The sequence below is a fragment of the Podarcis tiliguerta genome (assembly GCF_965153285.1).
Source record: "Podarcis tiliguerta genome assembly, chromosome: 1".
In the NCBI taxonomy this organism is placed as follows: Eukaryota; Metazoa; Chordata; class Lepidosauria; order Squamata; family Lacertidae; genus Podarcis; species Podarcis tiliguerta.
The window spans coordinates 58,850,107-58,874,662 of record NC_139534.1 but is presented as its reverse complement, the minus strand read 5'-3'; the positions used below and the strand labels follow the sequence as shown (position 1 = coordinate 58,874,662).

At 42.0% G+C, this 24,556-nt stretch overlaps 1 protein-coding gene and 1 long non-coding RNA gene across 2 annotated transcripts in view; one reads left to right on the top strand and one right to left on the bottom strand.

The window, feature by feature from the left end:
• Positions 1-12,350, top strand: part of LRP5 (LDL receptor related protein 5) — a 112,611-nt gene extending 100,261 nt beyond the window's left edge. The window contains exons 19-23 of the mRNA XM_083427134.1: positions 268-378; positions 2,194-2,430; positions 3,041-3,180; positions 5,094-5,191; positions 6,443-12,350. Coding sequence (XP_083283260.1) covers positions 268-378; positions 2,194-2,430; positions 3,041-3,180; positions 5,094-5,191; positions 6,443-6,704 — 848 coding nt within the window. The 3' untranslated portion in view covers positions 6,705-12,350. The remainder of the gene's footprint in view (positions 1-267; positions 379-2,193; positions 2,431-3,040; positions 3,181-5,093; positions 5,192-6,442) is intronic.
• On the bottom strand, positions 3,197-24,277 carry LOC310671466. The gene is made up of 3 exons (XR_014508023.1): positions 24,127-24,277; positions 22,883-22,993; positions 3,197-3,443 (listed from the first exon to the last, which is right to left on the bottom strand). It is a non-coding gene; the product is annotated as an uncharacterized lncRNA (long non-coding RNA).
• Between the last annotated feature and the right edge of the window lie 279 nt (positions 24,278-24,556).

Genomic DNA, 24,556 nt, shown 5'->3' with positions numbered 1-24,556 from the left:
CTCCCATGCCACCTTGAGTCACATGTCATAGGGTGTTGAAACTGCAGCCATATTTCATTGGTTGTCCATGTCAGCTGAGGTGTAGCCCTCACACGTCGGCAAAATGCAGACTCTGAACAGCAGGTTGTTAACCATTTCATTTCTATAAATAAAATTTAAATTTGTGCAGTTTGGAGGTTATGATCATGGTAATGATCTGTTCATCATTTTATTTGAGCTGAGAATGATACAAGTTTCCTCACTGTTCTTTCCCCTGCCCCCTTGCAGCAATTTGTCTCCCAAATCAGTTTCGTTGTGCCAGTGGCCAGTGCATTCTCATAAAGCAGCAATGTGACTCCTTTCCAGACTGCAATGATGGCTCTGATGAACTTGCATGCGGTAAGGGGCTTTTTGCATCTAGTTCTTTAATGTCCCTGTGAGAGGTTGCCCCCTGGGTCTAAGAACCCAGTTCTTTTACTACTGGGTTGGAGCCAGATGCTTCTCACAGCTCTGTGTGTGTACACTTAAAAATGTAATATCCTTTAACAGTACCCTGCAATGTTCAGAAATCTGTCTTGTTTAAAAACAACAGTAAACCCTAGCCCAATCCGCATCCTGTCAAGGAACTACTGTGCTGTAGTCAGGCCCCCAACAAAATGTAGCCCAACAGCAATTATCAAAAGGCCAAAGCGGATGCAATTATTTTTGTCTGAGCCTTTGGTGGCTGCTCAAATTGGCTTCAGTCCCTGCATGGTTTATATTAACCATAAGTTCTTTGAGAGGCTTTTTGAATGTAGATAGTCTGATAATTCTGTTCTCTGAGCCCTGGGACCCATGTGAGGAAAAGACCACAGATAACAGCACTGAGATAATCGCAAAAGGCTTATAAGGGGAATTGAACAGGGAGAATAAAGGGGCTGTTCTCTGTTTCAGTGGCTGTAGTTAACAACTTTAAACTGCAGCAGAAGTCACCTTATGTGAACTAAAATAATTGGGCCTGTATGAGGAAATGCTTCAGATGATTTGCTAGCCTTAAAAATAAATATTTATTTGCTGGACCATAAGGCTCGCTGGATGACCATGAGCCCATCACAAACATTCATCCTCACCTACCGCATGGATGGATAAAATGATATTAAAAATGTTAAGCCCCTTTACATATTGAAAAAGGCTACAGAAGCTGTTGCTAATAGAACACACGTGTGATTTTTTTTATTATTATCATGCCTTCCAGCAGGTCCAGAATTTAGGAGCTGCTGATTGGTATTCTCAGGCCAGGTTCACAGGGGGTTTTGGGGGGGGGGGTTCGGCATAGCATCCTCCATCAGTCCCCTTCTATGTTGCCTGACACCCCCTCCCCAAAAAAGAGATGTGAATATGCCTGGCAGCAGCAGCAGGAATCTAGAAGCTAGGTGTTCTGAGGCACTGTGAGAAATTTTAAATGGCCGCACACAGCTGTCAACCATTAAAGTGAAAAGGGGTGTCTACTGAAAGGCTACAACTAAATGAGCATCATCTTGCCTCAGCACAAAGATAGAAGATTTGTTTCAGCCCTAAGTTTGGGGACTGATTCAATGATTGGGGGGGGGGGGGGACACAAGCAGTATGATGAATTAGGGAATACAAGCTGCAGGGAAGAATTTTTATACCTCACCCTGGGAAGGGTACTTCTGTTTCTCATTATTACAGCACAGCTTTTCCAGAGAGAAGTTGGTAGGCAAGTTTTGGGGCAGGCGGGAGAGAGTTGCATCTCTATGCATCTGAATTCGAGGATGCTCTGATATGGTCCTGTTTCACCCCAACCCATAGTTTCCTGCTCACCTTCTCACACCTGTTGTCCTATTGGCACTGTATAAAATCTTGGTCTCCTTAACTTTCCTGAATTACACTGACTGTTTGTTGACTTTGGGTTCAGACTGAGAACTTGGCAGTATTGAGAGTGGCAGAAGGGAAAGCCTTAGAAGAAGAAAGTATGTACACTCTCAAACTATGTCAGCCGAGCTTCTCTGTGGATGACCTTCATAATTTGAAAAGTAGCTCCGAATGCAAACATCCAGGGTCCTATAAAACACCATGACTGAGTGACACTGCTAATATATATGTTGTGAGGAAATGGGGTGACATATATATTTATGAATATGCTGTCATCTGGCTTCCTTTCAGAGCATTTACATCTAACTTTAATTAATAAACTTCTTGTTTTGTTCTTTACAGCAAAAAGTAAATCGCCTCCCGATGAGTCACAGCCCCACAGCAGTGCTATTGGGCCTGTCATTGGTATCATTCTTACCCTTTTCGTTATGGGATCAATGTACTTCGTTTGCCAGCGAGTGGTATGTCAGCGCTATGCTGGACCCAATGGACCTTTCCCACATGAATACGTCAGTGGCACTCCTCATGTCCCTTTAAATTTTATCGCTCCAGGGAGTTCTCAGCATGGCACATTCACTGGTAAGGATGGTAAATTCCCTGTACCTCTTTGTTATCTTCCTTGTTCACCCACCCCCATCCCCTTAGCTTCTCAATGTGTCAAATAGCAATTGAATGATGCTGCGTGATCACCACCGTATTGTGCTCATTGTGTTATATTGGAGTACATTAGCTACTGCGCATGTTACAGGCGCCTGTCTTGCATCATCCAGAAGTCAGGCATTTACTGTCATTGGTGATGTTGGCACACTCCGCAGCAGGTGCGCATGGTGTGCGCACATCTCCTGGTCCCAGACCCCTCGATCGCAGGGGCAAGCCGGCACTCTTTGATTCCAGCAATGCAAAAGCAAATGAGGATGGTGTGGAGTAGGGGCGTGGCCTGAGAAGGGGCGTGGCCTGGGAAGCATCCCGAGGACCAGATAGCCCAGAGGACCATCTACAGGCCCCAGGCTTAGGGCATTCTCCGATAGTCCATTACATTAAAAAATAGAAATGGAGCTTTGTAGTAAAAGGAGAAGAGTGTTGTGCAACATTTGTATACGAAGGATCTCGAGGACAGCTTTGATTTATCTGTGTAGAAGAGCTAGACAAGTTGACCTTTGTTCCATTTCTCCCCCTTACATCCGTATAGGCATCTCTTGTGGAAAATCTATGATCAGCTCCATGAGCCTGATGGGGGGAAGTAGCGGTGCCCCTCTTTATGACAGAAACCACGTAACCGGGGCTTCCTCCAGTAGCTCATCCAGCACTAAAGCCACCTTCTATCCACAGGTAAGGTTTCAAAATGCTATGTTTCCCGTTTTGCCCCCCTATCTCCACATTTATGACTCAGAAATAAGCCTCTGCTGTTAGGAATGAGCTGGTTTGTTTGTTTTTATTTAAAAAAAAAACCCCTTCCAAGTTGCTGGCTATGAGTTGCAGGCCAGCCTGATGTCCTCTGAAGGTGTCTGGCATTCTCTTCTTCAGTTCACTGAGCAATAATGAGGCTTTTCTCTTCAGAAAAAATCCCAGAGAAGTCAGGGTGATCACTGAGCCTGGTAATGAGTAAACAGAGTGTTAGATTTTATAGCACACATTTTTTTGTTCAGATAATGACCTTTGAGAACATTCCTCTGAGTGTCTGCGGTTTTGTATCTCCCCCACCCCCTACCTAAGTGTCATTATTCTGTTCCTTGTGAACTTTCTGAGGTTGCAGACCTAGTAAGGCAGTTATCGCAGCACAGTGTCATCCCACAGGCGTGTGCCAAAGTAAAAACACACAGAGAGAGAGAGAGAGATTTAGAGAGAGAGAGAGAAAGAAAGAGAGAGAGAGAGACTGGTCAGAGATGATGGGGAGTCTCAGAAGTCAAACGTTTCTCCTGCTGTTTATTTGCATTGATCTTTGTCTTGGATCTCTGTGAACTGACCCAAATCCTCTGAATCCTCTTCTCATAAATGAAAAAACAGCCATTGTTATAGAGAAAGCAAGAGGATGGGAGAAACGACTGTGATGAATCCAAGAGAGAGCAGACTTGACTGGTTGGTTCAGCATAGTCAATTGATTCTGTTGTATGCTTCAGAAGCCGTCCTAAGGGGACTGCCCTGCCCCACAAATCCTCAGTCAGCTGTGCCCTTGTCCCAGCTATTCATGGCAACTCTGGGTCAAACTGGACGTTACAAGCTGCTTCTTCATTCTGCTGCTGGCTCTTGTGACCTTGAGCAAGTCAATCCAAGTCGCTCTTGTCAAAGCTAGGATGGCCTGAGTGACGTTATGACATTTTCCTGCGGGGCAGAAGCAATGAATGGCACGTGGCCAAACTCTTCTTTCTGCCCTTCATATATGGGGAAAGCAATGACTGAAGGCTACATTTTTAAGATCATCCAAAGGAAGAGCAACACAAACACTTACCATTTTTAAAAGTTACAAATTTTAAAGAAACTTTTTTTAAAAGGATGCAAATGCCTTTAGATTTATAAGAGAGAATTTTGAGAAAGCAAATGAAGTCTGTGTGTATGACTCTGGCAAACAAATGAGCTAAAGAACAGAAGAAAATACCATTTTAAAAATGGGAAGGGTATGACCATACTAATCCCTTGAAGAATTTTCAGCCACAATTTGCATTTTAAAAAGCTATATGGCTAAGACCCATTGGAAATGAAAAGGGTAGAGGGATGCTTAAATAGACCAGGTATTGTTAAAATTTGTAAAAAGATGTATTGATCAATCAGAATTTCCAGCAACCTATGAAGAAGTCCAAAACATAGCCAAAACAATGAAAAATAGCAGTTCATAAGGAATGGACAGTTTCAAAACCACTTGCTGTGCATACAGAAGGTTCAACGTTAAATTCATTGTTTTTCCAGTTAACAAAATGTTTCTTTGAGGCCCAGGGAATTGCTGCCAGGGAAGGTAAACAGTTTACTAGTCAGTCTATTAGCAACAAAGTTCGTGGTTTCCAGGATAATACATGTTTAAGTTTACAGTCAGAAACAATTGATGCATGTTAATAACATGGTTCTGTTATTCTAATAAGAAGTAAGGATTTAGAGCAGACTCATACAACCTTTGTACTCCGGTTATCAAGGCTACGCGAGGCAACTTTGTGAAAAACAGTTTTTGTGAACCTTTGTACACAAGAGCCAGGGTGATTTCTGTTGGTAGCATGACTTGGACAAAGAAAAATACTTATTTTATCCTTCCACAGATTCTGAATCCACCGCCTTCACCAGCCACTGATCGCTCCCTCTATAACACAGAAATGTTCTATTCTTCAAACATTCCTTCAACAACAAGATCTTACAGGTAATCTCTCTTTTGAATTCTTCATAGCAAGGTGATGTCAGTGAACCAGATTGAACTTCCTCAAAGTTCAGCCTTCAAAAGCTTGAAAGGCTCTTCCCTCATTCAGTTTCCAATCTACTCTTAGGTTTAACATGAATCACCTTTTGTTATAGTATTGAATTTATTTTTCTCTCTCTAATGCATTTGCTTTAGCTGTCACCTTATTACATTTTAATTGTCAGGATCCCAGAATTGGGATCTAGGCCTGTTTACAGGTATACTGAAAACAGGCTTCCAAGAATGAAGTGTTTTAGCCTTGGCCTGGCTAAGCCCACAACTCTGCCCTTAGGACTAACATCCTTTCCATCAGGCATGCCAACTTGAATAAAATATTGTGGGGGCCCAGGAAAGCTCCGCCCCACATAATCGATCACATGGTGCAGTGCACACACACCATTTGAATGGGAATGCCGATCAACTTTGTGGGGGGCAAAGCTCCCACAGCCCCTAGGAGTTGGCTCCAATGCTTTCCGTGACCTACACTAGAGCTTCTCAAACTTTTCTTCACCAAGCGTTTCCCCATCCACTCTGGGCGGCTCCCAATCGAGTGTTAAAAACAATACAGCATTAAATATTAAAAACTTCCCTAAAGAGATGTCTTTTAAAAATAGGATAGCTGCTTATTTCCTTGACATCTGATGGGAGGGCGTTCCACATGGCGGGCGCCACTACTGAGAAGGCCCTCTGCCTGGTTCCCTGTAGCTTAGCTTCTCGCAGTGAGGGAACCACCAGAAGTCCCTCGGCGCTGGACCTCAGTGTCTGAGCAGAACGTTGGGGGTGGAGACGCTCCTTCAGGTATACCGGACCGAGGCAAACTAAAGGGCTGGCTGGGCAATATGTGCAAACAGGCACGCACAGTCTGTTTCCCTCCAAACATCATGAGCAGAAGGTTTGAACAGGCAAGGTTTATACTTGGCTTAGCACCTGTGGTTTGAGAGAAAGAGGAAGCCTCTGGTTTGTTTCTCTGGCGGCATGACAAAGGCAAGAGCGGTGGTGGGGCGAAGCAGGCAAACAACAGTTTATTTCTAACTATGGGAATGCAATGTGACGTGCAAATCAGACGACTCTAAAATGCAACTAAAACCCTCTATCACAGCTGCCTCCTTCAGCTGACCATATTGATGCAGATAAAGAGGAAGGATTACTCCTTTTTTCCTGCTACGGAGCATTTTTTTTTTTTACGATGCAACTCACTTTGATTTTCTCTTTCAGGCCCTATCTTATACGGGGGATAGCTCCACCAACTACTCCGTGCAGCACTGATGTCTGTGACAGTGACTACACCACGAGCCGGTGGAAAGCCAACAAATACTACATAGACCTAAATTCAGACTCAGACCCTTACCCCCCTCCTCCTACCCCTCGCAGCCAGTACATGTCAGCGGAAGAGAGCTGCCCGCCGTCTCCCGCCACAGAGCGAAGTTACTTCCACCTCTACCCGCCTCCCCCGTCCCCTTGTACAGACTCTTCGTGATTTCAGCAGAAGGAACTTATCTTTTTCCTGTAAATATATTTTAAATATGAACACAGATTTTTAAATATATATTTTATGATCTAAAAAATGGGGCGGGAACTTTAAAAATGTGAATAAAAACGGGTGGGGCCAGGGCTGTGAAAATTGTACAGCGGAATAATATTTATAAGTTGTGTTTTTGTTTTAATTTAATATCCATTCTTTTTGTGCCATATTTTGCCTTTGCATTGAAGTCACAAAATTAATTCGACCTCCAAAGGAGGTGGGAAATGGGGCGTAGATATCTGGAGCTTTTGAAATTGCTGTTTTGATTCAGTAAAGGGGAATGTACAAGCGGCGGCGGGGTGTGTGTGTGTGTCAAGTAACAAAAAAGAGGGAGTAAAGATACTATGTGAATGAATGGCATAGTTGTTTGAAATATACATCCGGGATATTTTTATTTTTTATTTACTTGATCGTAGGTAGGTAATTAACCACAAAAGCGTACTTTTCTTTGGGGATGTTGCATTCCAAAAGAAAACGAGAAAAAGAAAAAAGGTCTGTCCCCCTGTTTTTATTCCATCATTTGCTTTCCAGAGGAAGCCGTCCAGGGGTCAAGGTGAAATTCTGAAACTCGCTCTCACTTTATACATTGCAAACCACTTTTCGCTAGGATGAAATAAGCATGCAGCCAGCCCACTGGACACCTTTGTGCTGCACACAGTCCTGTCAGGGTTCTGAGAACCTGAGTGTCCTGCGATAGAAATAGAAATGGAAAATCCAAAAAGTGATACCACTATTTGTTATCATGCTCATCTAAAAGGTCACAATGGGCCGGCTTCTGTGAGATTTCTCTTCTACCCCCACCCTGGTCCACTTTTTTTTTGTCCCATTGAGTTTTCGCACAAAAAAATTCCAAGCTTTTATAAAAAGAAATTTGTTTCCAAATTATGACACACATACTTGGTTGATTAAAAAAAAAAGTCTCCAGTTCATTGAGCAACAGAATTATGTAATTGTGTGCGGATTAATGGATATCAGATACATTTTCTTCCGTCATGTGCTGGAAGGGGTGCCTTTTCTGGAATGATGCCTGTCTTAAAAATCAGGATGCATCATCTATAAGCAGCATGCACACTTTCCCCAGAAATATTGTTTTAGTTCACCTGCAGACTTGCGCAGATTTAGTTGATTAATCCGTTGAAACTCGTGTGCTTCATCTAGCTCCATTTGCATGAAGAGGTGCATCTCTGTAAAACATTTTTGCTTCAATGGGCTTCTTCTCATCACTTTGCACCCGCAGATCTGTCCTTTATTTGAAACTGAATAAGCAAGCCTCCTCTTGACATTTGGCTCTCCCACACCTGCTGGATCAGGGCACATTTCAAATCTGTTTTTGTGCTTAGGAAGAGAGCAACACGTCTTGTGCTATCTGCCTCTAAGTTTGCCTTTTTCGGTGTTCAGACTTGACTGCCTTGTACAGAATGTTTGGAAACTTAAGTATTGTGAGGGCTACGATATGAACAAGTAATGATAAGGAAAGGAAAGAAAGAACTAAAATCACAATATGTTTTCACAGCTGCAGAACAGCAGGTGCAGCAGACTTTTGAACAGCCTTAATGGCACTGACAAGGATGAAAAATGTTCCTTTTTGAACTCATAGCTGAGTTTTTTGCATTATTTTTTTTTTTACTGCGCATGATGTGAAACTCCTCCAAACCCTTGCCAATATTTCCTATCTTACTAAGCGGGTGGAGTTTGACGTTCTGATGTTTATCTTACCATTCCTTTCCTTAAATCTGTGCTTCCTAAACATTTGAACCGATGCTTAGATTCGGCGGGACGGGGTGGGGTATGTCCCTCAAGAAATTATCCTTTCCTTCTCTTGCAAGGTTTCAGCGTGGTGGATGAAGAACTATAATTATTTGCAAATGCTAACTCCACAAATACTGCAAATTTCTGTGGATACCACAAAATCAAGATCCTGCTCCTATAAACTGTAGGGTGCCATAGACATGAGATTTCTCCTAGCAGTTCCAGCACAGGCTCTGCTTGCGGTAATGCATGTAGTTGGCTCTGGTCAAAGTCATTCATAATAGCATCTTAACTTGTTAAGTATTCTCAACAAATCCCTGATTAATGATGTAAACTGAGAAGCAGGAAAGAAAGGCCATATCCAATTGTCTCATATCCAACTAAATTATAAGCAAAGCATGCATGTATATTTTACAGTTGAGAGATTTCCATCCCGTTGTTTGACTTCAGCATAACTGTGTTTAAACTTTCATGTGGCATTTGTAAAGAGGTTGCTATTTTAACTCTTAACATTGCAGGCCTAATTTATGGTTGTCTTGCAAGTGACACTGAACGTTAAAAGACAGATATTTCAATAAACTGCTGATTTCAAAAGAAGGAAAATAAATCCACAAATTATTGGGGATGTTCCCCTACATTTTCAGAAACACATTATCGTGCAGTGAGCAGAACAGGGAACCATAAGCAGATGGGAAATAGCTACTGTTGCTCATAGTGTAGGCCAGTCCTATAGTAGTTTCTGCACATGCGTGAGATTTTGTAAACTGTGGCTTCATTTTCTTCCAAGGGTGAGGTGTAAAATTCATTTGCATCCATCCCATGGTCTTCACAGAACCGGAGAAAATACTATGTTTGGTTTTCTTGACCAAAGCTGTGTCGCTTGAGTTATAGCCCATTGATTTCAACAAGCCTGTTTAATAATTTGCAGGATCGTGGTTACTAAATTTTGGTATGAAATGCTGCAACATTTTCAAAGAAGCAAATTGCAGAGAAGTGCATGCCACACTTTCATCACTTGGGGTCACCTTTCCGTCTAGTATATCCATGGAAATGTGATTCCCCTCCCCTCTTTCACAAACTCCCCACTAATGGAGAGTTAGAATTTGTGATGAGTGCAGAAGTCTTTCATTTTGTATGTTCTGAGCCTCATATTGGTCAGTTTCATTGGATAACCCCGGGCTCTTGTATTCTGAGAAGAAATGTCTTTGCTTTATAGTTTGCCTGTAATTGACATACTTTGAGCCAGCAGAGCCATCAAGTGCATTTCCAGTAAATGAACAACATGAAAGCATTTGTTGCGCAGCCCTGAATTTTAATTTTTAAATATATACTCGTCAGTACTGTGGGCTAGGCTAGAATTCATTTCCTTATTTGACATAGATCTCAGGGCAACACACTGCGGCATAGAGGAATATGTGACACACAAAGTCAAACAATCAATTTTGGACAAACGTTCAATTTATTTATTTTTAAAAGGTGAATTTGAAACTAATTACTGAAACATCTAATTGCAGAAATGGCAAGATGATTGGCTTGCATAAATGATGCTTTGAACTCAAGCACATTTTTTTTTTTTTGCGGGAGGGGATGACTTCGCCTTGTGCTATCAAACAAGATGATCCATGTCGATTGATTTCACTGTAAGTTTTCAGCTTTGCACATTAAAACCCAAGAAGCAGCACATTCTTTTCAGACAAAGTTGGTACAACCATGTCCAGACATCTTATAATACTTCCCTGCAACGGGGTCACTGGCTGTGTGTGGCATTCTTTCACCCAAGAACACTTGTCCAAAACTTTTAATTTCTTTTGAGGTGGTTGGTGGAAGCTCAGTGGCAAGCCTTTTTTTCAAAAAGTAGTTTCTGATTCTTAAAAGCTCTCAGATCTGTTGCCTACCGATAGATGCACTAACCACATGTCCTGATCCAGCCTGGAAGTCAATTTAGTCTTGACAAGCAGCCTGGCATACACACGTGCCTTTTTTTTTTTTTAGAGGAAAAAGTAGACCTAAAAGCTTGCTTAGTTTGCCCTTGCACCCGAAAAGAAACTATTGAAAAATAAAGCATAGTTTTCTGCAAGTAAGTCCGACTGAGTTCATTGGGGTTTACTCACAAGGAAGTGGATTGCAGCCTAAGGCCAGGAGCCATTTCCCCCAGAGATATCCCCTGTGGTTAACTTTTTCAATGTGTGCCTGCATGTGTGCTTGTGTGCTGTGGAAAGAAGGGTGTAAGGTCGAGCTTACTTGTAAAATATTATCTGTGGAAAATACTTTGTAAATAATGTAATTTGAAGTATTTTGCAATTAGAAACAGAACAGTTGTGGATTTAAATAAATAAATAAAACCTTATTGGCCTGGAACAAAATGAAGCAAAAATAAAAATAAAAAATGGGGCTAGCCAATTGCAACCTAGAGATCCACCCCCCTTGAATCCGCTTGCTTCGTTAGGTGCCAGGAGGCAGCCACAAGAACTTCTACCTCTTCTGTTTCCTGCCTCTTTCTGCCGTGCAATACACCTGGTGCTGTGCCCATTTCAGTAGGCGCACCAGGGAGATGACAGAACCATGGGGAGAAAGGGAGCGGGAGAAGCAGCTGCTGCCTCATTGCACACTGCAGTGAAATGGGGGCATTTCTGGGTTGCAAATGGGTGACTCCAAGGAAGACATCTTAGAAGATGGGGGTAGTGCTTTGCTGTTCCACATGAAATTCAGAGGGCATTTTACACAGAAATGAAACCCAGGCTGCTTTCTGTATTGTATCTAAATATTTCTTGCAATTGCTGCTAATGTAAATGGACATGAATATATACAAATATTGCCAAGAATGGTTATAATAGACTCACGCCAATCTTTTTTATATTTATATTGTAAAATGTACTCAGCAAACAGCCTAAATATTTTAGCTTTATACTTGTATCCTTTTTGTAGACACAATTTGTCATACACAGGAAAAAAGTGCCTTTGGTATTTTTCAGCAGCCTAGCATATTGACTTGGGCAGATTATAGCAAAGCCTTAAACAGCAAGTTGCCTCTTACTCATTGTGTTCCACTGGTTAATTTTTCAGCATGCACCGTGCTGCAAAAATGTGTTAATGCTCAAGTCATTCCAAACAAAGGCATCCGTATGATGGTGGAATTAAGTTTATTTGGACATCATTAATGCAACATCACTAAATGTTGACTTTAGAAAGTTGGTGTGATTTGTGGCAAACACTTCAAAGTATCCTGTGGGGGAGTTTTGCTCTATTTCAAGGGAACTTCCACTAACCAACATGTATCCCCATTTCCTGGGAGTCCTAGTGTTCATATTTTTACCGGTTATGCTCTCAGTATAAAATTTTATGTGACTTTTTGTTTTTTGTATGCGATTGCTGCAAAGTACCAGTTATGAAGTTAGATTAACATGTTCCTCACAAGGTCTGGCATTCATGTTACTACTAATTTTTTAAATAACACTAGGTTAAAGTTCTTTGCATCGCCAGCAGATGAGTTATTAAAATCACTGTTTATAGAATGTGGCGTTCTATAAAGAAGACTGGTTGAAAATACCCTTTTAACTGCACATACACACCCACACTTTGGTATGCAAGCAACAAAACAGAGCAAAGTCCAATTGGGCTGGATTGTGTCATAAAATTGAACATACAGTACGCAACCTTGACACTGCAACTTATCATTGTTCCATATCACCAATGCTAAAGTGTTGTTTCAAGTTTCTGGCTTCATATATAAATAAACATCTGTAAAGTTAATTCTCTACATTTTGTATTATAGATTTTGTTGGCATTGTTTTGTAATTCAAACTCTGGGGAGGATTGTTTGACACCTCCCTGCATAAATGATTTTTCATGTAATACTGTTGAGAGTGGGTTTTTCTTCCCTCCTGGTGTTAAACTTTCAAAAGAAATTGGTGCGTGTTACAGTGTATTTTATTTGCTGCATTTTCCCCAGTGCATATTGGTTTTATTCTTTCTGAAGTTTATAGGCTGAATCCCCACCCTTTCATAATGCATTAATGTTGGTGAACACATTTTGCATGAACAGTTTTAAAGTTGTGTTGAAGTTTGCGGTGGTGTTGTCAACCTTCCCTCCTTTTTTTTGTAATCACTGAAAACGCTTTTCCAGGAAATTTCATAGATTTAAGTTTACGGGGCAGCAATATATAATTAAGTGTTGATTCATTCTTGCTAATTTATGACTACAGCAACAAGCTGCTGCCTTACATTAGGGCTCACAATTAGTTTGTATCATTTCAGAGCACCACGTTTCTCCAAAAGAGTTCGTTTGCACAGCATTCATATTGAAGCCGCCTTATTTCTGCTCTTTCCAACTGGATAGCAGTTCAGCTGTTAGAAATGGCAATTCCAGATGAGACACTTTGTGCAAACATATGAGCATGGATTGTACACATATTTGTGCATTTGATTGGACACACACAAAGTGAATGTGTTGCACAATTGAAAACAGAAAATGGACACATCTGGGATGGGGCTCAAGGCGAACCTTGCCAGCTGGCGGGTTCTCCCTGTCCAGATAATCATACAGGCAGATTTGTGAAACTGAGCAGAACAACCCAGAGATAAATAACAGCACGCCCAGAAATCCTCTCTTTCTCTTCTTTGTTTCACAAAAAGGCATGGCAAAGTCCTTGTACTCTGGTTTGCAGCACTTGACAGCTTACACTGAGCTGCCCTTGTGCTCACTGTGGGAGTCCCAGAGGAAGAGTTGAGGATGTGGTTATTTGGCATATAATAAAACCACAAGATGGCATAGTTCTCCCTGACGAAACGTTTTTTTCTCAGCAGTGGGTAGGGCATTGCTATCCCAATATGCAACTTCTGTTTTATGCAGTTTCCCCCGTTCTGTGGCTGACTTTTCGCACACTCCCCAAGCTTTTCTAACCCTTTCAGTACCCCTTTGCATCTCATATGCTGAAGTACATCTGCAGCCCTGGGTATCTTAAGGGTGGCTTAGCCTTTGGTCTTCCAAGTTGGGGAGCAGACAGCAGAGCAGCCAAGCTGACTCTCGTAACCAGACCCATGGGCCTTCCTGGTCACATCGTAAATCCCACAAAGCACTGCTAGTTCTGGCACTTGCATCTTCTGTGCTCTAAAGCATCTTGAGCTTGGCTCCTTAGGCACAGCAGGATGCTGGTTGAAGCAGAAGGTTCTTAAAAAGGCAAAAGGTTCTTTTAAAATGTATAGTTAAGTATATATTTTTGACCTGACTTTTTGACCCTTATCTGGGCTATCGGGCTCAGCGTGCACTTTCGGAGCCAGTCCACATTCAAGACCAGTTGCTATGCAACACTTCATTCTACTGACAAGAATTGCTGCATTTGATTGGACCCACAAGCTTTTTAGAAAAAGGAGAAAAAAGAATCTGAACGCCATCTTATCCTAAAATTCCGGTCCTTAAAAGATTCTCATTCTCAAAGGAATCTAAACATTGTTTTCGTACCCTGGCTAGCTGTTGGCTAGATAAGTTTTGTTTGCAGGTTGTACAGTCTTTTCCATTTTATTGCATCTGGAAATAATTTTGCTCATGTGGACTGTTTGCTTTGCTTGCCTTTATTAGGAAACTTGCCATGGTCTGATCTGACCATTTCTTGCAAACAGCCAAGCACTTCGCTCTGGAATTGCCAGTTTTGCTCTGGTCCAGGCATCCATTTTGGGCTTTCTTACTCTTTGTAGCAGAAACAGTTGAAACAGAGTCTGGCTCACTGTAGCTATCATGCAAAAACACTGGGTTGTTCTCACCATAGATAAGACGCCACATTTAAAATCATAGAATTGTAGAGTTGGAAGGGACCCAAAGGGTTATGCAGCCTGTTTCATTGCATGCAACTTCACAGTATACCTTGAGGAGATCACCTCAAACATTCAGGAACCCACTAGAGTCCATAAGTCTTTGGGGGTGGAGTCGACCATCCTAATGGGTCCCCCATCCCTATAGGAGAAAGTGCTTTCAGCCCAAACTTATGACCATGACAACTGGCTCATAGAAACCCCCTCTTTTTTCCAGACCGTCAACCTTGTCACCAGAGACAAAAACCAAATCAATTGGATGGATTGGGCTGGTGACTACTTGAGATAGTTTCATGTTAAATCATGAACAATCCTTGTTCACAGCTCAGCATCCTGCAAACAGAATACCCCATTCCGCTCAGCAAATATAAGCACAAATACATGTGATCAATTTAATACACACACACACACCCTAAAAAAAATTGCTGCTGGTTGGAACACCTAGAAACCTTGCAAGAAATTGGGGGAAAGCAGCTAAAAAATTGACTCAGGCAGGAAAGAATGTCTTCAGCTCAGCAAGGTTGACTGCCGTAGTAATTCCCTCTTTGAAAGCCTGGCAAGCATCCACCACCTCAAGAGGTTTAGGATTCAAGTTTACATTTTGGTGAGATTTGCTGTCCCAGACGTGTGTGTTTTTCTAATTAGCGAAGTGACTGGAGCTGTCCTCCTTCCTTATAAAGCAAAGGAGAGGAGGCTAGAGGAGGGTTAGACACTCTCCTGCTTCCTGAACGTGGGGTGTCACTCTCTTCCGATGAACTGAGAATGCATAAATAACTAGAGGATTGTGTACATGGTTCGGGACTTGCAGTCGTAGAGAGCAGTTCTCCTATACATTCACCAGCGCAAGCCATCACTTTCTGCATCTGTCTAATCAGCATGTGTAACAAATCAATACGGGTGAATATCAAGAGGCTGGTTAGTCTGCATGGTTAGGTAAGGTAAAGGACCCCTGGATGGTTAAGTCCAGTCAAAAGCGACTGGGCTGGGTGCAGTGCTTGCCTCACTTTCAGGCCGAGGGAGCTGGCGTTTGTCCACAAACAGCTTTCCGGGTCATGTGGCCAGCGTGACTAAACCGCTACTGGCACAACAAAATACTGTGACAGAAGCCAGAACACATGGAAGCTCATCTCAAAGAGGTATTTCCCCTGTAAACTTCCTTTTTAGGAGCATTCAGGAAAGGGAAGTGGTTGCAGACCAATAACTTTCTCTTTCCACCCTCCACCCCTAGTTCTGCCCAATCTTCTTTAATGCTGGCATCATAATAAGGAGGGCTGAACTGATGCAATTGCAGACCCCTTCTCCCTCTGGTTCTTATTTGCTCCAAGCATCCACAGGCCATATGTACAGGGAAGATTTCTGAGGTGCTGCGGCACACAACAGGTAGCAAATCACAACTCTGGAAAAGGCAGGTATGTGTTTCCTCTCTGCAGGCTCGAGAGAGAAATGAGCATTACAGCCTGCACCACTCCCACAAGGGTCTCCTGTCAGCCGTGTGGTCCAGTGTGAGGGTAGCAGCACAGACAAAAGCACTCAGTTTTAACTTGGTGGGGGATTAAATATGTTGAAACGCCAAACCAAAGCCATCTAACCTGAAGTCACCTGGGCATACTTATTGGCCTTCCCTTCGTCCCTGTGTCTGCTTTCTACCCTCATCTTTAATCTTTTATGGGTATTATTCCATCCAAAGGACCAGATGGGTCCCTAAGCATGATCTCCATTTTTTTCCACCAAAGGTGAAAAAGCATTCCATTCTGTGAAACCCTTAGCAAGAGGAGTTTTTTTCTTTTGCTGAGCACTGTGCTTTTCTGCCCCACTACGAGTAGCGTCAGTAGACATCAACCCAACAAATTTAAATTCTGCTTGCCCCTGGATGACTAAGTAATGGAGGTGAATGTTTTCCCCAGTGGTGGTTGCCGCTTATTGGGCCTGCTAGGGTGGAAGGCCAGCAATAAATGGAGCCAGAGCCAATGGCAGCTGGAGCCGACTAATTATAGTTTTGTCCCCATCCTGAGATTAAGGAGGAACAAAGTCTGATGCATTTGAAATCACTTGGCGGCCCTTACTGACTTACCTTAGCTCTTCCCAGTTGTACTAGTAGACCTCAAAACACCCATTTGCCTTTTTGGTCTGATTATATTCTAAGATATTAAACTGAAAACATAGTTTTATATCTGTTTGTTATTATTTTGTTTTTGGATATAATTTTTAGCTAGCTCTTTTTGTGATCTTTGTAAGTAGGTTTCTGAAACTATTTTTTGGAATTCAGACTGTATGTGAAATATGGTATGTGATGGTTTTTTTGTTGAAGTTAGTGGATAGGGATTCTTCCTTAATTAAGAAGTAGAAGAAGAACAAGAAGAAGAAGACTCTGAAAGCCAGGGCCACCACCATCTCTGGGCGTAGTGTCCCTTATTTGAAGGGACAGTCCCTTATTCCAGCACCATGTCCCGCTGCTGTCCCTTATTGATAGATGTCCCTTAAATGTTCCTTAAATGATGTCCCTTAAATTTCAAAGGAAGCAGCTCCTCTCCCTCCCTGCCTGCCTGCCAGGGAGGAGGGAGGCTCCAACTGTGTTGCTTGGCTGTGTTGCTCACCCAATAAGAAGTCTAAGAACGACTGGGGGGTGGAGCTTGCATGCCTTGTGTGTGGCTAGTTAATGCAAGCTGAGGGGTTTTTTGAATGCTAGACGCCATTTTGTTGCACATGCTGCTGCAAACTGCAGTGCAAAGCCAGGCCGGGGAGCCATCTTAAGTTGAGGCTGCATAGGCCTTGTGGTACATGTGATTCAGATTCTATTCAGTTGAACCTCTGGTTACAAAGTTGGTTGGACAGTGTTCTCGAAGCTACCAGCATGAGTTTAACCAGACTGCAGGAGGACAGGAAGACTGGAGTGCCTGGAACAGGTGAGGCTGCAGGTCCCTTTTTTGGGCTGCTGGTCCCTTATTTTCAAGGCTAGTAAAAGTAAAGGTAAAGGTACCCCTGCCCGTACGGGCCAGTCGTGTCCGACTCTAGGGTTGTGCGCCCATCTCACTTAAGAGGCCGGGGGCCAGCGCTGTCCGCAGACACTTCCGGGTCACGTGGCCAGTGTGACAAAGCTGCATCTGGCGAGCCAGCACAGCACACGGAACGCCGTTTACCTTCCCGCTAGTAAGCTGTCCCTATTTATCTACTTGCACCCGGGGGTGCTTTCGAACTGCTAGGTTGGCAGGCGCTGGGACCGAGCAACGGGAGCGCACCCTGCCGCAGGGATTCGAAACGCCGACCTGACGATCGGCAAGTCCTAGGCGCTGAGGTTTTACCCACAGCACCACCCGCGTCCCTAACATTTTCAAGGCTACTGGTCCCTTATTTTCAAATCTGTAAGTTGACAGCTATGTCTCTGGGCTGGTTCTAAGTAAGAATGCAAGTGGATGGGGCTAGCTCAAGGCAGACAGGGATTGTTAGGGTAATGCTTCATTCACCCTATGGGAATACCATCCACTGGTCTCCCCCTATTCTAAAAGGAGAAGGCCATCAGTGCTACCTGGCTTATACATGTACTGTAAGAAAACCAGCCTCATATAACCAGCATGTTTCAGTCTAATTAATGCATGAAAGGGTTAATGTCATAGAGTAAGCTGGCTTGCCAGGTATAGCCTATGTCACTTCCCTTATCCTTGGGAGGAAATGGGCAACCAAGTCTTCTGTTATACCCAGTCTACTTATGAATTTGGTGCATGAGGAGCTCAGAGCTGCTCCCTCCAGCCACATGGCTTTGGCCAGCCTCTTTTGTTTCAGACAAGAATGGAGTCTGAAACTAACATTTTAGGAACTTTTTGCCATTTTTTAACCAAGCAGTTTTTTTACTGCAACTTTTTCTGACTTCTGTATGGGAAAAGCACATGAATCTGACCTTTGAAGAGTTTTGTAAGTAAACCATTTTTTAACTTGCCAAACATGAGATCTATCTTTGTGCTAGGGGCACTTTGGGATTCACTGGAAAGGGCACCATGTAAAGTTTATACAGCTTCTATTTCCAGATTTTGTTGCATGTTTTCCCGTGTTAAATCCCTGTTAGGGTTTTCTCACCAAAGAGACCCAAATGTGAGTCTTGGCTTACAGGATTTCCACCATGCACAGTTAAGCTGATTGCATTGGCAGTTGCTTAGTGACCTTTTCTAACATCGCTGAGCCCACCACTGTTCTTACCGTTGGGCCGATGTGGTTGCCTCCATCTTGGATTTTTCATTTAGAAACACAAGACTGGCTTGCCCCTTGAACAGCAAACATCTGCATGCAATCTCCTGTTTACCCCGCTCTGTGTTCCAGCTTCGCCCATGCCAGTCTCTGATGTCTTCATTTATGCAGTCTGTGCATGGGTTTTGTTTTTAAAGTGTGCCCAGCCCGTTTTTATGGTTTTCTGCTCTCAACATTCTTCCAGGCCATCTGTGTGAGGCCCAGGCCAGCTGGGAAAAGACGATGATGCATCTGAGGCAGTGCAAAGAACACTCTGTGGCCACAAGCATGTTAAGTGCACGGCCCCTCGGGGGAATTGCAGCTCTTTTAATTTCCGTTCCGGTCTGAGCTTGCGCATGTCTCCAGCATGCGCTGCTAACCAACTGCACACTATGCCTGAAGAAAGGTGTTGCGACAGTCCTTCAGGAAGCCATGTGCAGCTTATGTGACTCCCAAATGGCAGAGAGAAGAGGCGGCAAAACCCTAACCTTGAATTTTAAACCCTGAGCAATGACTTTTCACTTGGGGGGGGGGGACGTGCTAGAGTCCAGTAGATGGCAGCAGACGAGAAAGAATAGATCTGAAAGGACAACATTGTGGGATAGCTTCTAAGGGCCAGTCTCTGCATTGTTTTTGCAATGTGTAGAAAGACTTGATCAGGTGGGGTTCTGAGGCCCTCTGGTGGCAGACTGTCAGAACCGCAGGCATGCCCTAGAGACACAATTTTAATATTGCCATTTTAGTTTTCTCTTGAATGCAGATCGAAATAAAAAAAAGCCTTCTGGAAGTAACTCCAGCCTTTTCCTGGAGTCCATCAGGAAACCAATGAAACCGTCATACCAGAGTTATGAAGCAGCTCTTCTACATCAACAGAGCATCTGCGTATGTGTGTTAGAGCGCAGCGGGCAGGAAAGGGTTAAAGGATTGGGGGAGGGATGAGTTAGCCACCAGATGTCCGGAGCCAATATGTAGGTCACCTATTTCCCTCCTGTGGGATCTGAATTGCTGTTCTGCATCCATGCATAAGTAAAGTCGCCTAATATGGCAGTAGTGAATCTGCTCCATTTCAGGAAATGTCGATCTGATTTCTGAAAGCAAAGAACTCAGTTGATGCCTTGAAAATTGGCACAGTTATTCTATTGCTAAGCATGCTTTTTTTAAAAAAAATGCATTTTTAAAAGAAATTGTTATGCAAGGTAGAGCTGACTATGTAATGTTAAACTGAAACACTATGAATAATGGTAAGAAATAAATATAAATTTCAAAAAGTGTACAAGCTTCCAATAGGTTGTTGTCTAAGAATAACTTACTATACTGTACTTGAGATGTCCCCTCTCCTGTTCAGCCATTATTATCAAATCAATACTGTGTCTACTGTATTGCAGAAAAAATAGTGTTTGCATTTTTTATTTAATAGAAATATGGATTTCCCACCACCACCACTTTGTTCCTTGCAGATCCCTGCAATTTGGGTTTGAGAAAGTAGGAGCAAAATGTTTGGCCTTTGTGAAATATGGGAGTATAAACCAATAAGGATTGCAAGAAGAGCAGTAGCTCCTACTAACATGAGTATTAATAGGGAATGTGTGGTACTTATTTAACTTAGCAATCCTGTGATTGGAGCCTTAGGCAGATAAGTATGTGCCTTTTTCAGCACATCCCCCAATACAAAACTAGATTATGAAGAGTTGAAGAAGATGAAGAGTTGAAATAAGACGTACTGACAGTCATCTGTGGGTGCTGTTGGTCCTTGTAGGAAAGGGGTTTTCACTATCCTTTACTGCAGACAATGGGGTCAGATTTATGTGTTTGGAGATGATAGCTGTAAACCAACTTATCCAAAAGCTTATTTAACTCCCGATTCTCTCATATTTTATTTGAAAATGCAGATCTACTGCTGATACGATAGTGATGCTTTCTCCTTTGCAATAACTAGGTAGGATTTTATATGGCTGTGTGATATGTGAGTCAGTTATATAATAGCTGGCTGCTGCTTGGAGGAATGTTTTGTTTTTTTAAGGATATAAGTGAGTTTATGGATTGGTTAAATAATAGAGCTGCAATCCTATGCAAACCTGAGAGACTTACTTCTGGTGAGACATGCATCAGATTGCACTGTTAGTTAAGTGATTAATTAGATGATTAATTAATAATATATTTTACTAAGGTACCTGGGATTAATCAGAAAGCAGGTTTTTTTAAAACGTATGTTCTTACAAATCCATGGGTGAAACTGACAGGCACTTTCTTAAATGAGGCATACCCCCCAAATCTAGCATAATCTAACATAAGCATGCAGGTCTCCTTTGCAGTAAAGGTTCTGGTTGGTAATCAACCTCCCCAAAGAATCTGATATGCTGCCTTCTTTCTAGACATTTCAGTGCAATTTGAAAGCTTTTTATTCCCGCCTCCCTCAGACTTTCAGAAATGTTAACATTTGAATCCACTGTATTTTAGATATTTCATATAAATATTATAAATCGCTTCAAAATGCTTCATGCGAAGCTATTCATAAATGAAATTATTATTAATATTTTTTGGATACTTTTAGTGGTTTCCCCCATCTGTGTTGCTTTATTCTGTTACTGACATTATGATGCTGAATTTTTACAATGGAGTTTATTTACTTTTAAAAATTGTCCTGTGGTTATTATCGTACAGTATTTTAATTTTTGCTTTATGCCTGGAGAACAGTTATTAGATGGCATATAAATGTTCTCAATAAATGAATAAAATGTGGTGACACCTAAATAATCTAAAAGCAGAGTGCACTAATATTTTATTTGTGTGAAAATGTATAAAACTCATTTATTGTCATGTTGACTGACAGGCCCAGGCAAACAAACCTCACAGTCTGATTAATTATATAAATAAAAACCTCAAATGATAAAAGCATGGCTTGGCTTCTGATCCTTTCAGGATTTGTGTGGTCAGTTTGAATTATCCTCAGGAGCACCCATATCACTAAAGGAAAATGAGTGGACCCCAGATATTTACCCTGTTGTGTGTCTACCTCCTGACCTTAGAAATAAGAGGTTTCTGGTGAATAGAAATTCGCCAAACACATTAATCAGACACATTGGGAAATCAGACACAGATGTTAATACTGAAAACTACACAGTCAAACCACTCCTTAGCCCTTATGGATAATTATCTGCTAGTGCAGTAGAATGCAATTAATTAAGAACATTTTTCTTGAATGGGATCAAGTAATGGATTCATCAGAAATAACTGCATACCTCCAGAGACTATGTCTATGGATATTGATTTAGAAGTACTACTTGTGTTTAGTGGGGCTTACTCCCAAGTAATTATGTATGGCATTGAAACCCATTGAATGGCTAATAGTAACAGCAGCCTCTTATATACAGCAATTTATGTTTTCAGAATGAGGACGACAAACAAAACAATCTTAGCATTTTTAAAGTGTATTTGCCATCTTGAGCAGCCTGATTTTTTTATTATTGTTATTATTATTATAACTACAAATAGATGTTTTTCACCAATAAGTTTTTCACCAAGTTTTTCATACAACCACCCACCCACACCATAGCTGTCAACATTTCCCTTTTTTTAAGGGAGATTCCATTATTCCGAATAGGATTCCTCACAAGAAAAGGGAAAAGTTGACAGCTATGACACACACACACGCATAAAAATGATCCATCGGGAGGGCCACTCTGCTAAGCCTTCAGTGCCCAAGTAGTTTGATAAATGAACAGAATAGCATTGTCCCCACACTCATGGCTCTATCACTCCCCTGCCAATCTCTGGACTGGTAGAGTAGATATCAAGGTTTGGAAGGAGGGAGAGTGTTTTGGCTAGATGTGCATGGCGAGAGGTTGTGCATCGTTTCTGTCTGAGCCAACAATAGCTTTGCTTCCAGGCGGTTAATAGGATCAGTGATGGAAATGAGATTAGGAAACTGATTTTGAACATTTTGTTTCATCTAAAGGGATTATGTTGTATGAGTCTTGGGGGGAAATTAATCGCCTTGTTCCTCTTAGAAGCAAACCTATATTTGTATTTGGAATCTGCTTGCTGCTGCATCATCACCATGTGATTAATACTAATTTATCAGCTTCTTCATTTATAATGATTGTCCTGGGATGCTTTTCACAACTGCATTAAGGAACTGGTCAGAGCATCCTTCTCAGGTTTTATGCATCGTTTTAAGGTGTTGATTTTCATGGGACTGAAATCCTACTGGGCTGGACTGCAACATATCTTTTAGCCCAGCCACAAATCCAGTTAAGATAGCAGGATCCGGTTTACAGAACAGTAAAGAGTAATGCTTAAAAAAAAAAAGATTTAGTAGACCTTATTTAAAGCTGTGATCTGCAAAGCATTCACATATTTCTCACCTTTCTGATGAACCTTTAGCAGCGAGAGGCTGAAGATTATTAGAATTCAAAAATACTGTAGTGAACTGGAGAAAGATGCTACTTGGCATTACTGAAACATGTCTGAAGCACCTGTAATAAAAAGGCCCATTTAGTTATCCTTCTAAAGAAACAATACAGTGGTACCTTGGTTTAAGAACAGCTTAGTTTATGAACAACTTGGATTAAGAACGCTGCAAACCCGGAAGTAGGTGTTTTGGTTTGTGAACTTTGCCTTGGAAGCAGAACATGTTCCTCTTCCTGTGGAGTGTGTTCCATTTGTAAATTGAGTCTCACGCTGCTATGGGAAAGAATGCTTTGGTTTAAGAAGACTTTGGTTTAAGAACGGACTTCCGGAACGGATTAAGTTCATAAACCAAGGTACCACTGTACACATATTCCTGGGAAGCAATTATCCAAATAGGATATCTTGAGCTGCTTTTCCAGTTGTCTGTTTTGAACAGGAAAAAACGGCAACTGTCCGTTGTTGAGTTTTAGCATATGTGATCTCTGGTATAAATCCTTTCTGCTTTTAGGTTTGCTTCTGTTATGCAAGTCACTGAGTCGCTGTAATTAAAACTGAAATAATTAATATCGGACTTGCATAACAAGGGATGGAGGAAGAAAAGTGTCCGGCACAGACTTGCCATGGTTACTGGCATAGCTGCCCACATTGAAACCACACAGGAAGGAAAGGTGTGTGCAGTACAGTGTGTGACAAATGTGTCCACTTTTGCGCAAGGGATTGTCCAGCCTTGTGAGTTAGCTGTCACATGCTGGACACAATTGCAGGACACTTTGCTACCATGCATTAGTTAGGAATGAGGCTGTTCCTCCAAACTATGCAGGTTCCAAATACACTGGTTTCAAGTCTGTGTTTCCCTTATAAAACAAAATTTTAAATCCCGTTTAAATCTTGGCCTCTTTATGCATACTGTACTTTCATCCAGGGGCACACGTTTACAGGGCAACCTTATATATATGCCTGTTTAGAAGTAAGATGTACAGTATTGGTTTACGGTGGGACTTAACTGCCAGGTGCCATAGGGTTATCTGTAGCCTAAAGTTAATATTTTGTTTGGAAAGGTCAGCACTGCCTATTTTGTAGGCTAACTAACATATGTTACTGCTTTTTTTTTTTTTTTTTTTTTAAAAGAGCGTCGTGTGGATTAACAATCATGGGCAGCCGCACACGTTACGAGCTCCTCAAAATAAGGAGCACTAACTTTTGTGTTTTGCATCAGCACTTCGGCCACCTTTCCTTCGCTCTTCCTACCCCTGCCCTGGAAATAGCAGATGTGAGAGGTTTTGGGGGGAGATGGGTCGATTTTTGGACTTTAGCAGATGCATGTAAGGGTGAGCCTCGCCTGTTAAAAATTATGTACACAACCCCTGAAGATGTAGAAGATCTGCCGCGAGACAATGTTAGCGAGAAAAAAAACAATAGAAACTGAAGCTTTTTTCAAAGGGATGCCACAATTACAATTAAGGATTTGTAAAGCGTGTGCATTACAGGGGAAAAACAACTAAGAAGAAAATTGGAGAATGCGGGCATCGATCCCGCTACCTCTCGCATGCTAAGCGAGCGCTCTACCATTTGAGCTAATTCCCCCTGCTTCTGAGCGGGTTACGCCTGATTTACAAGTAGTGCCTTTC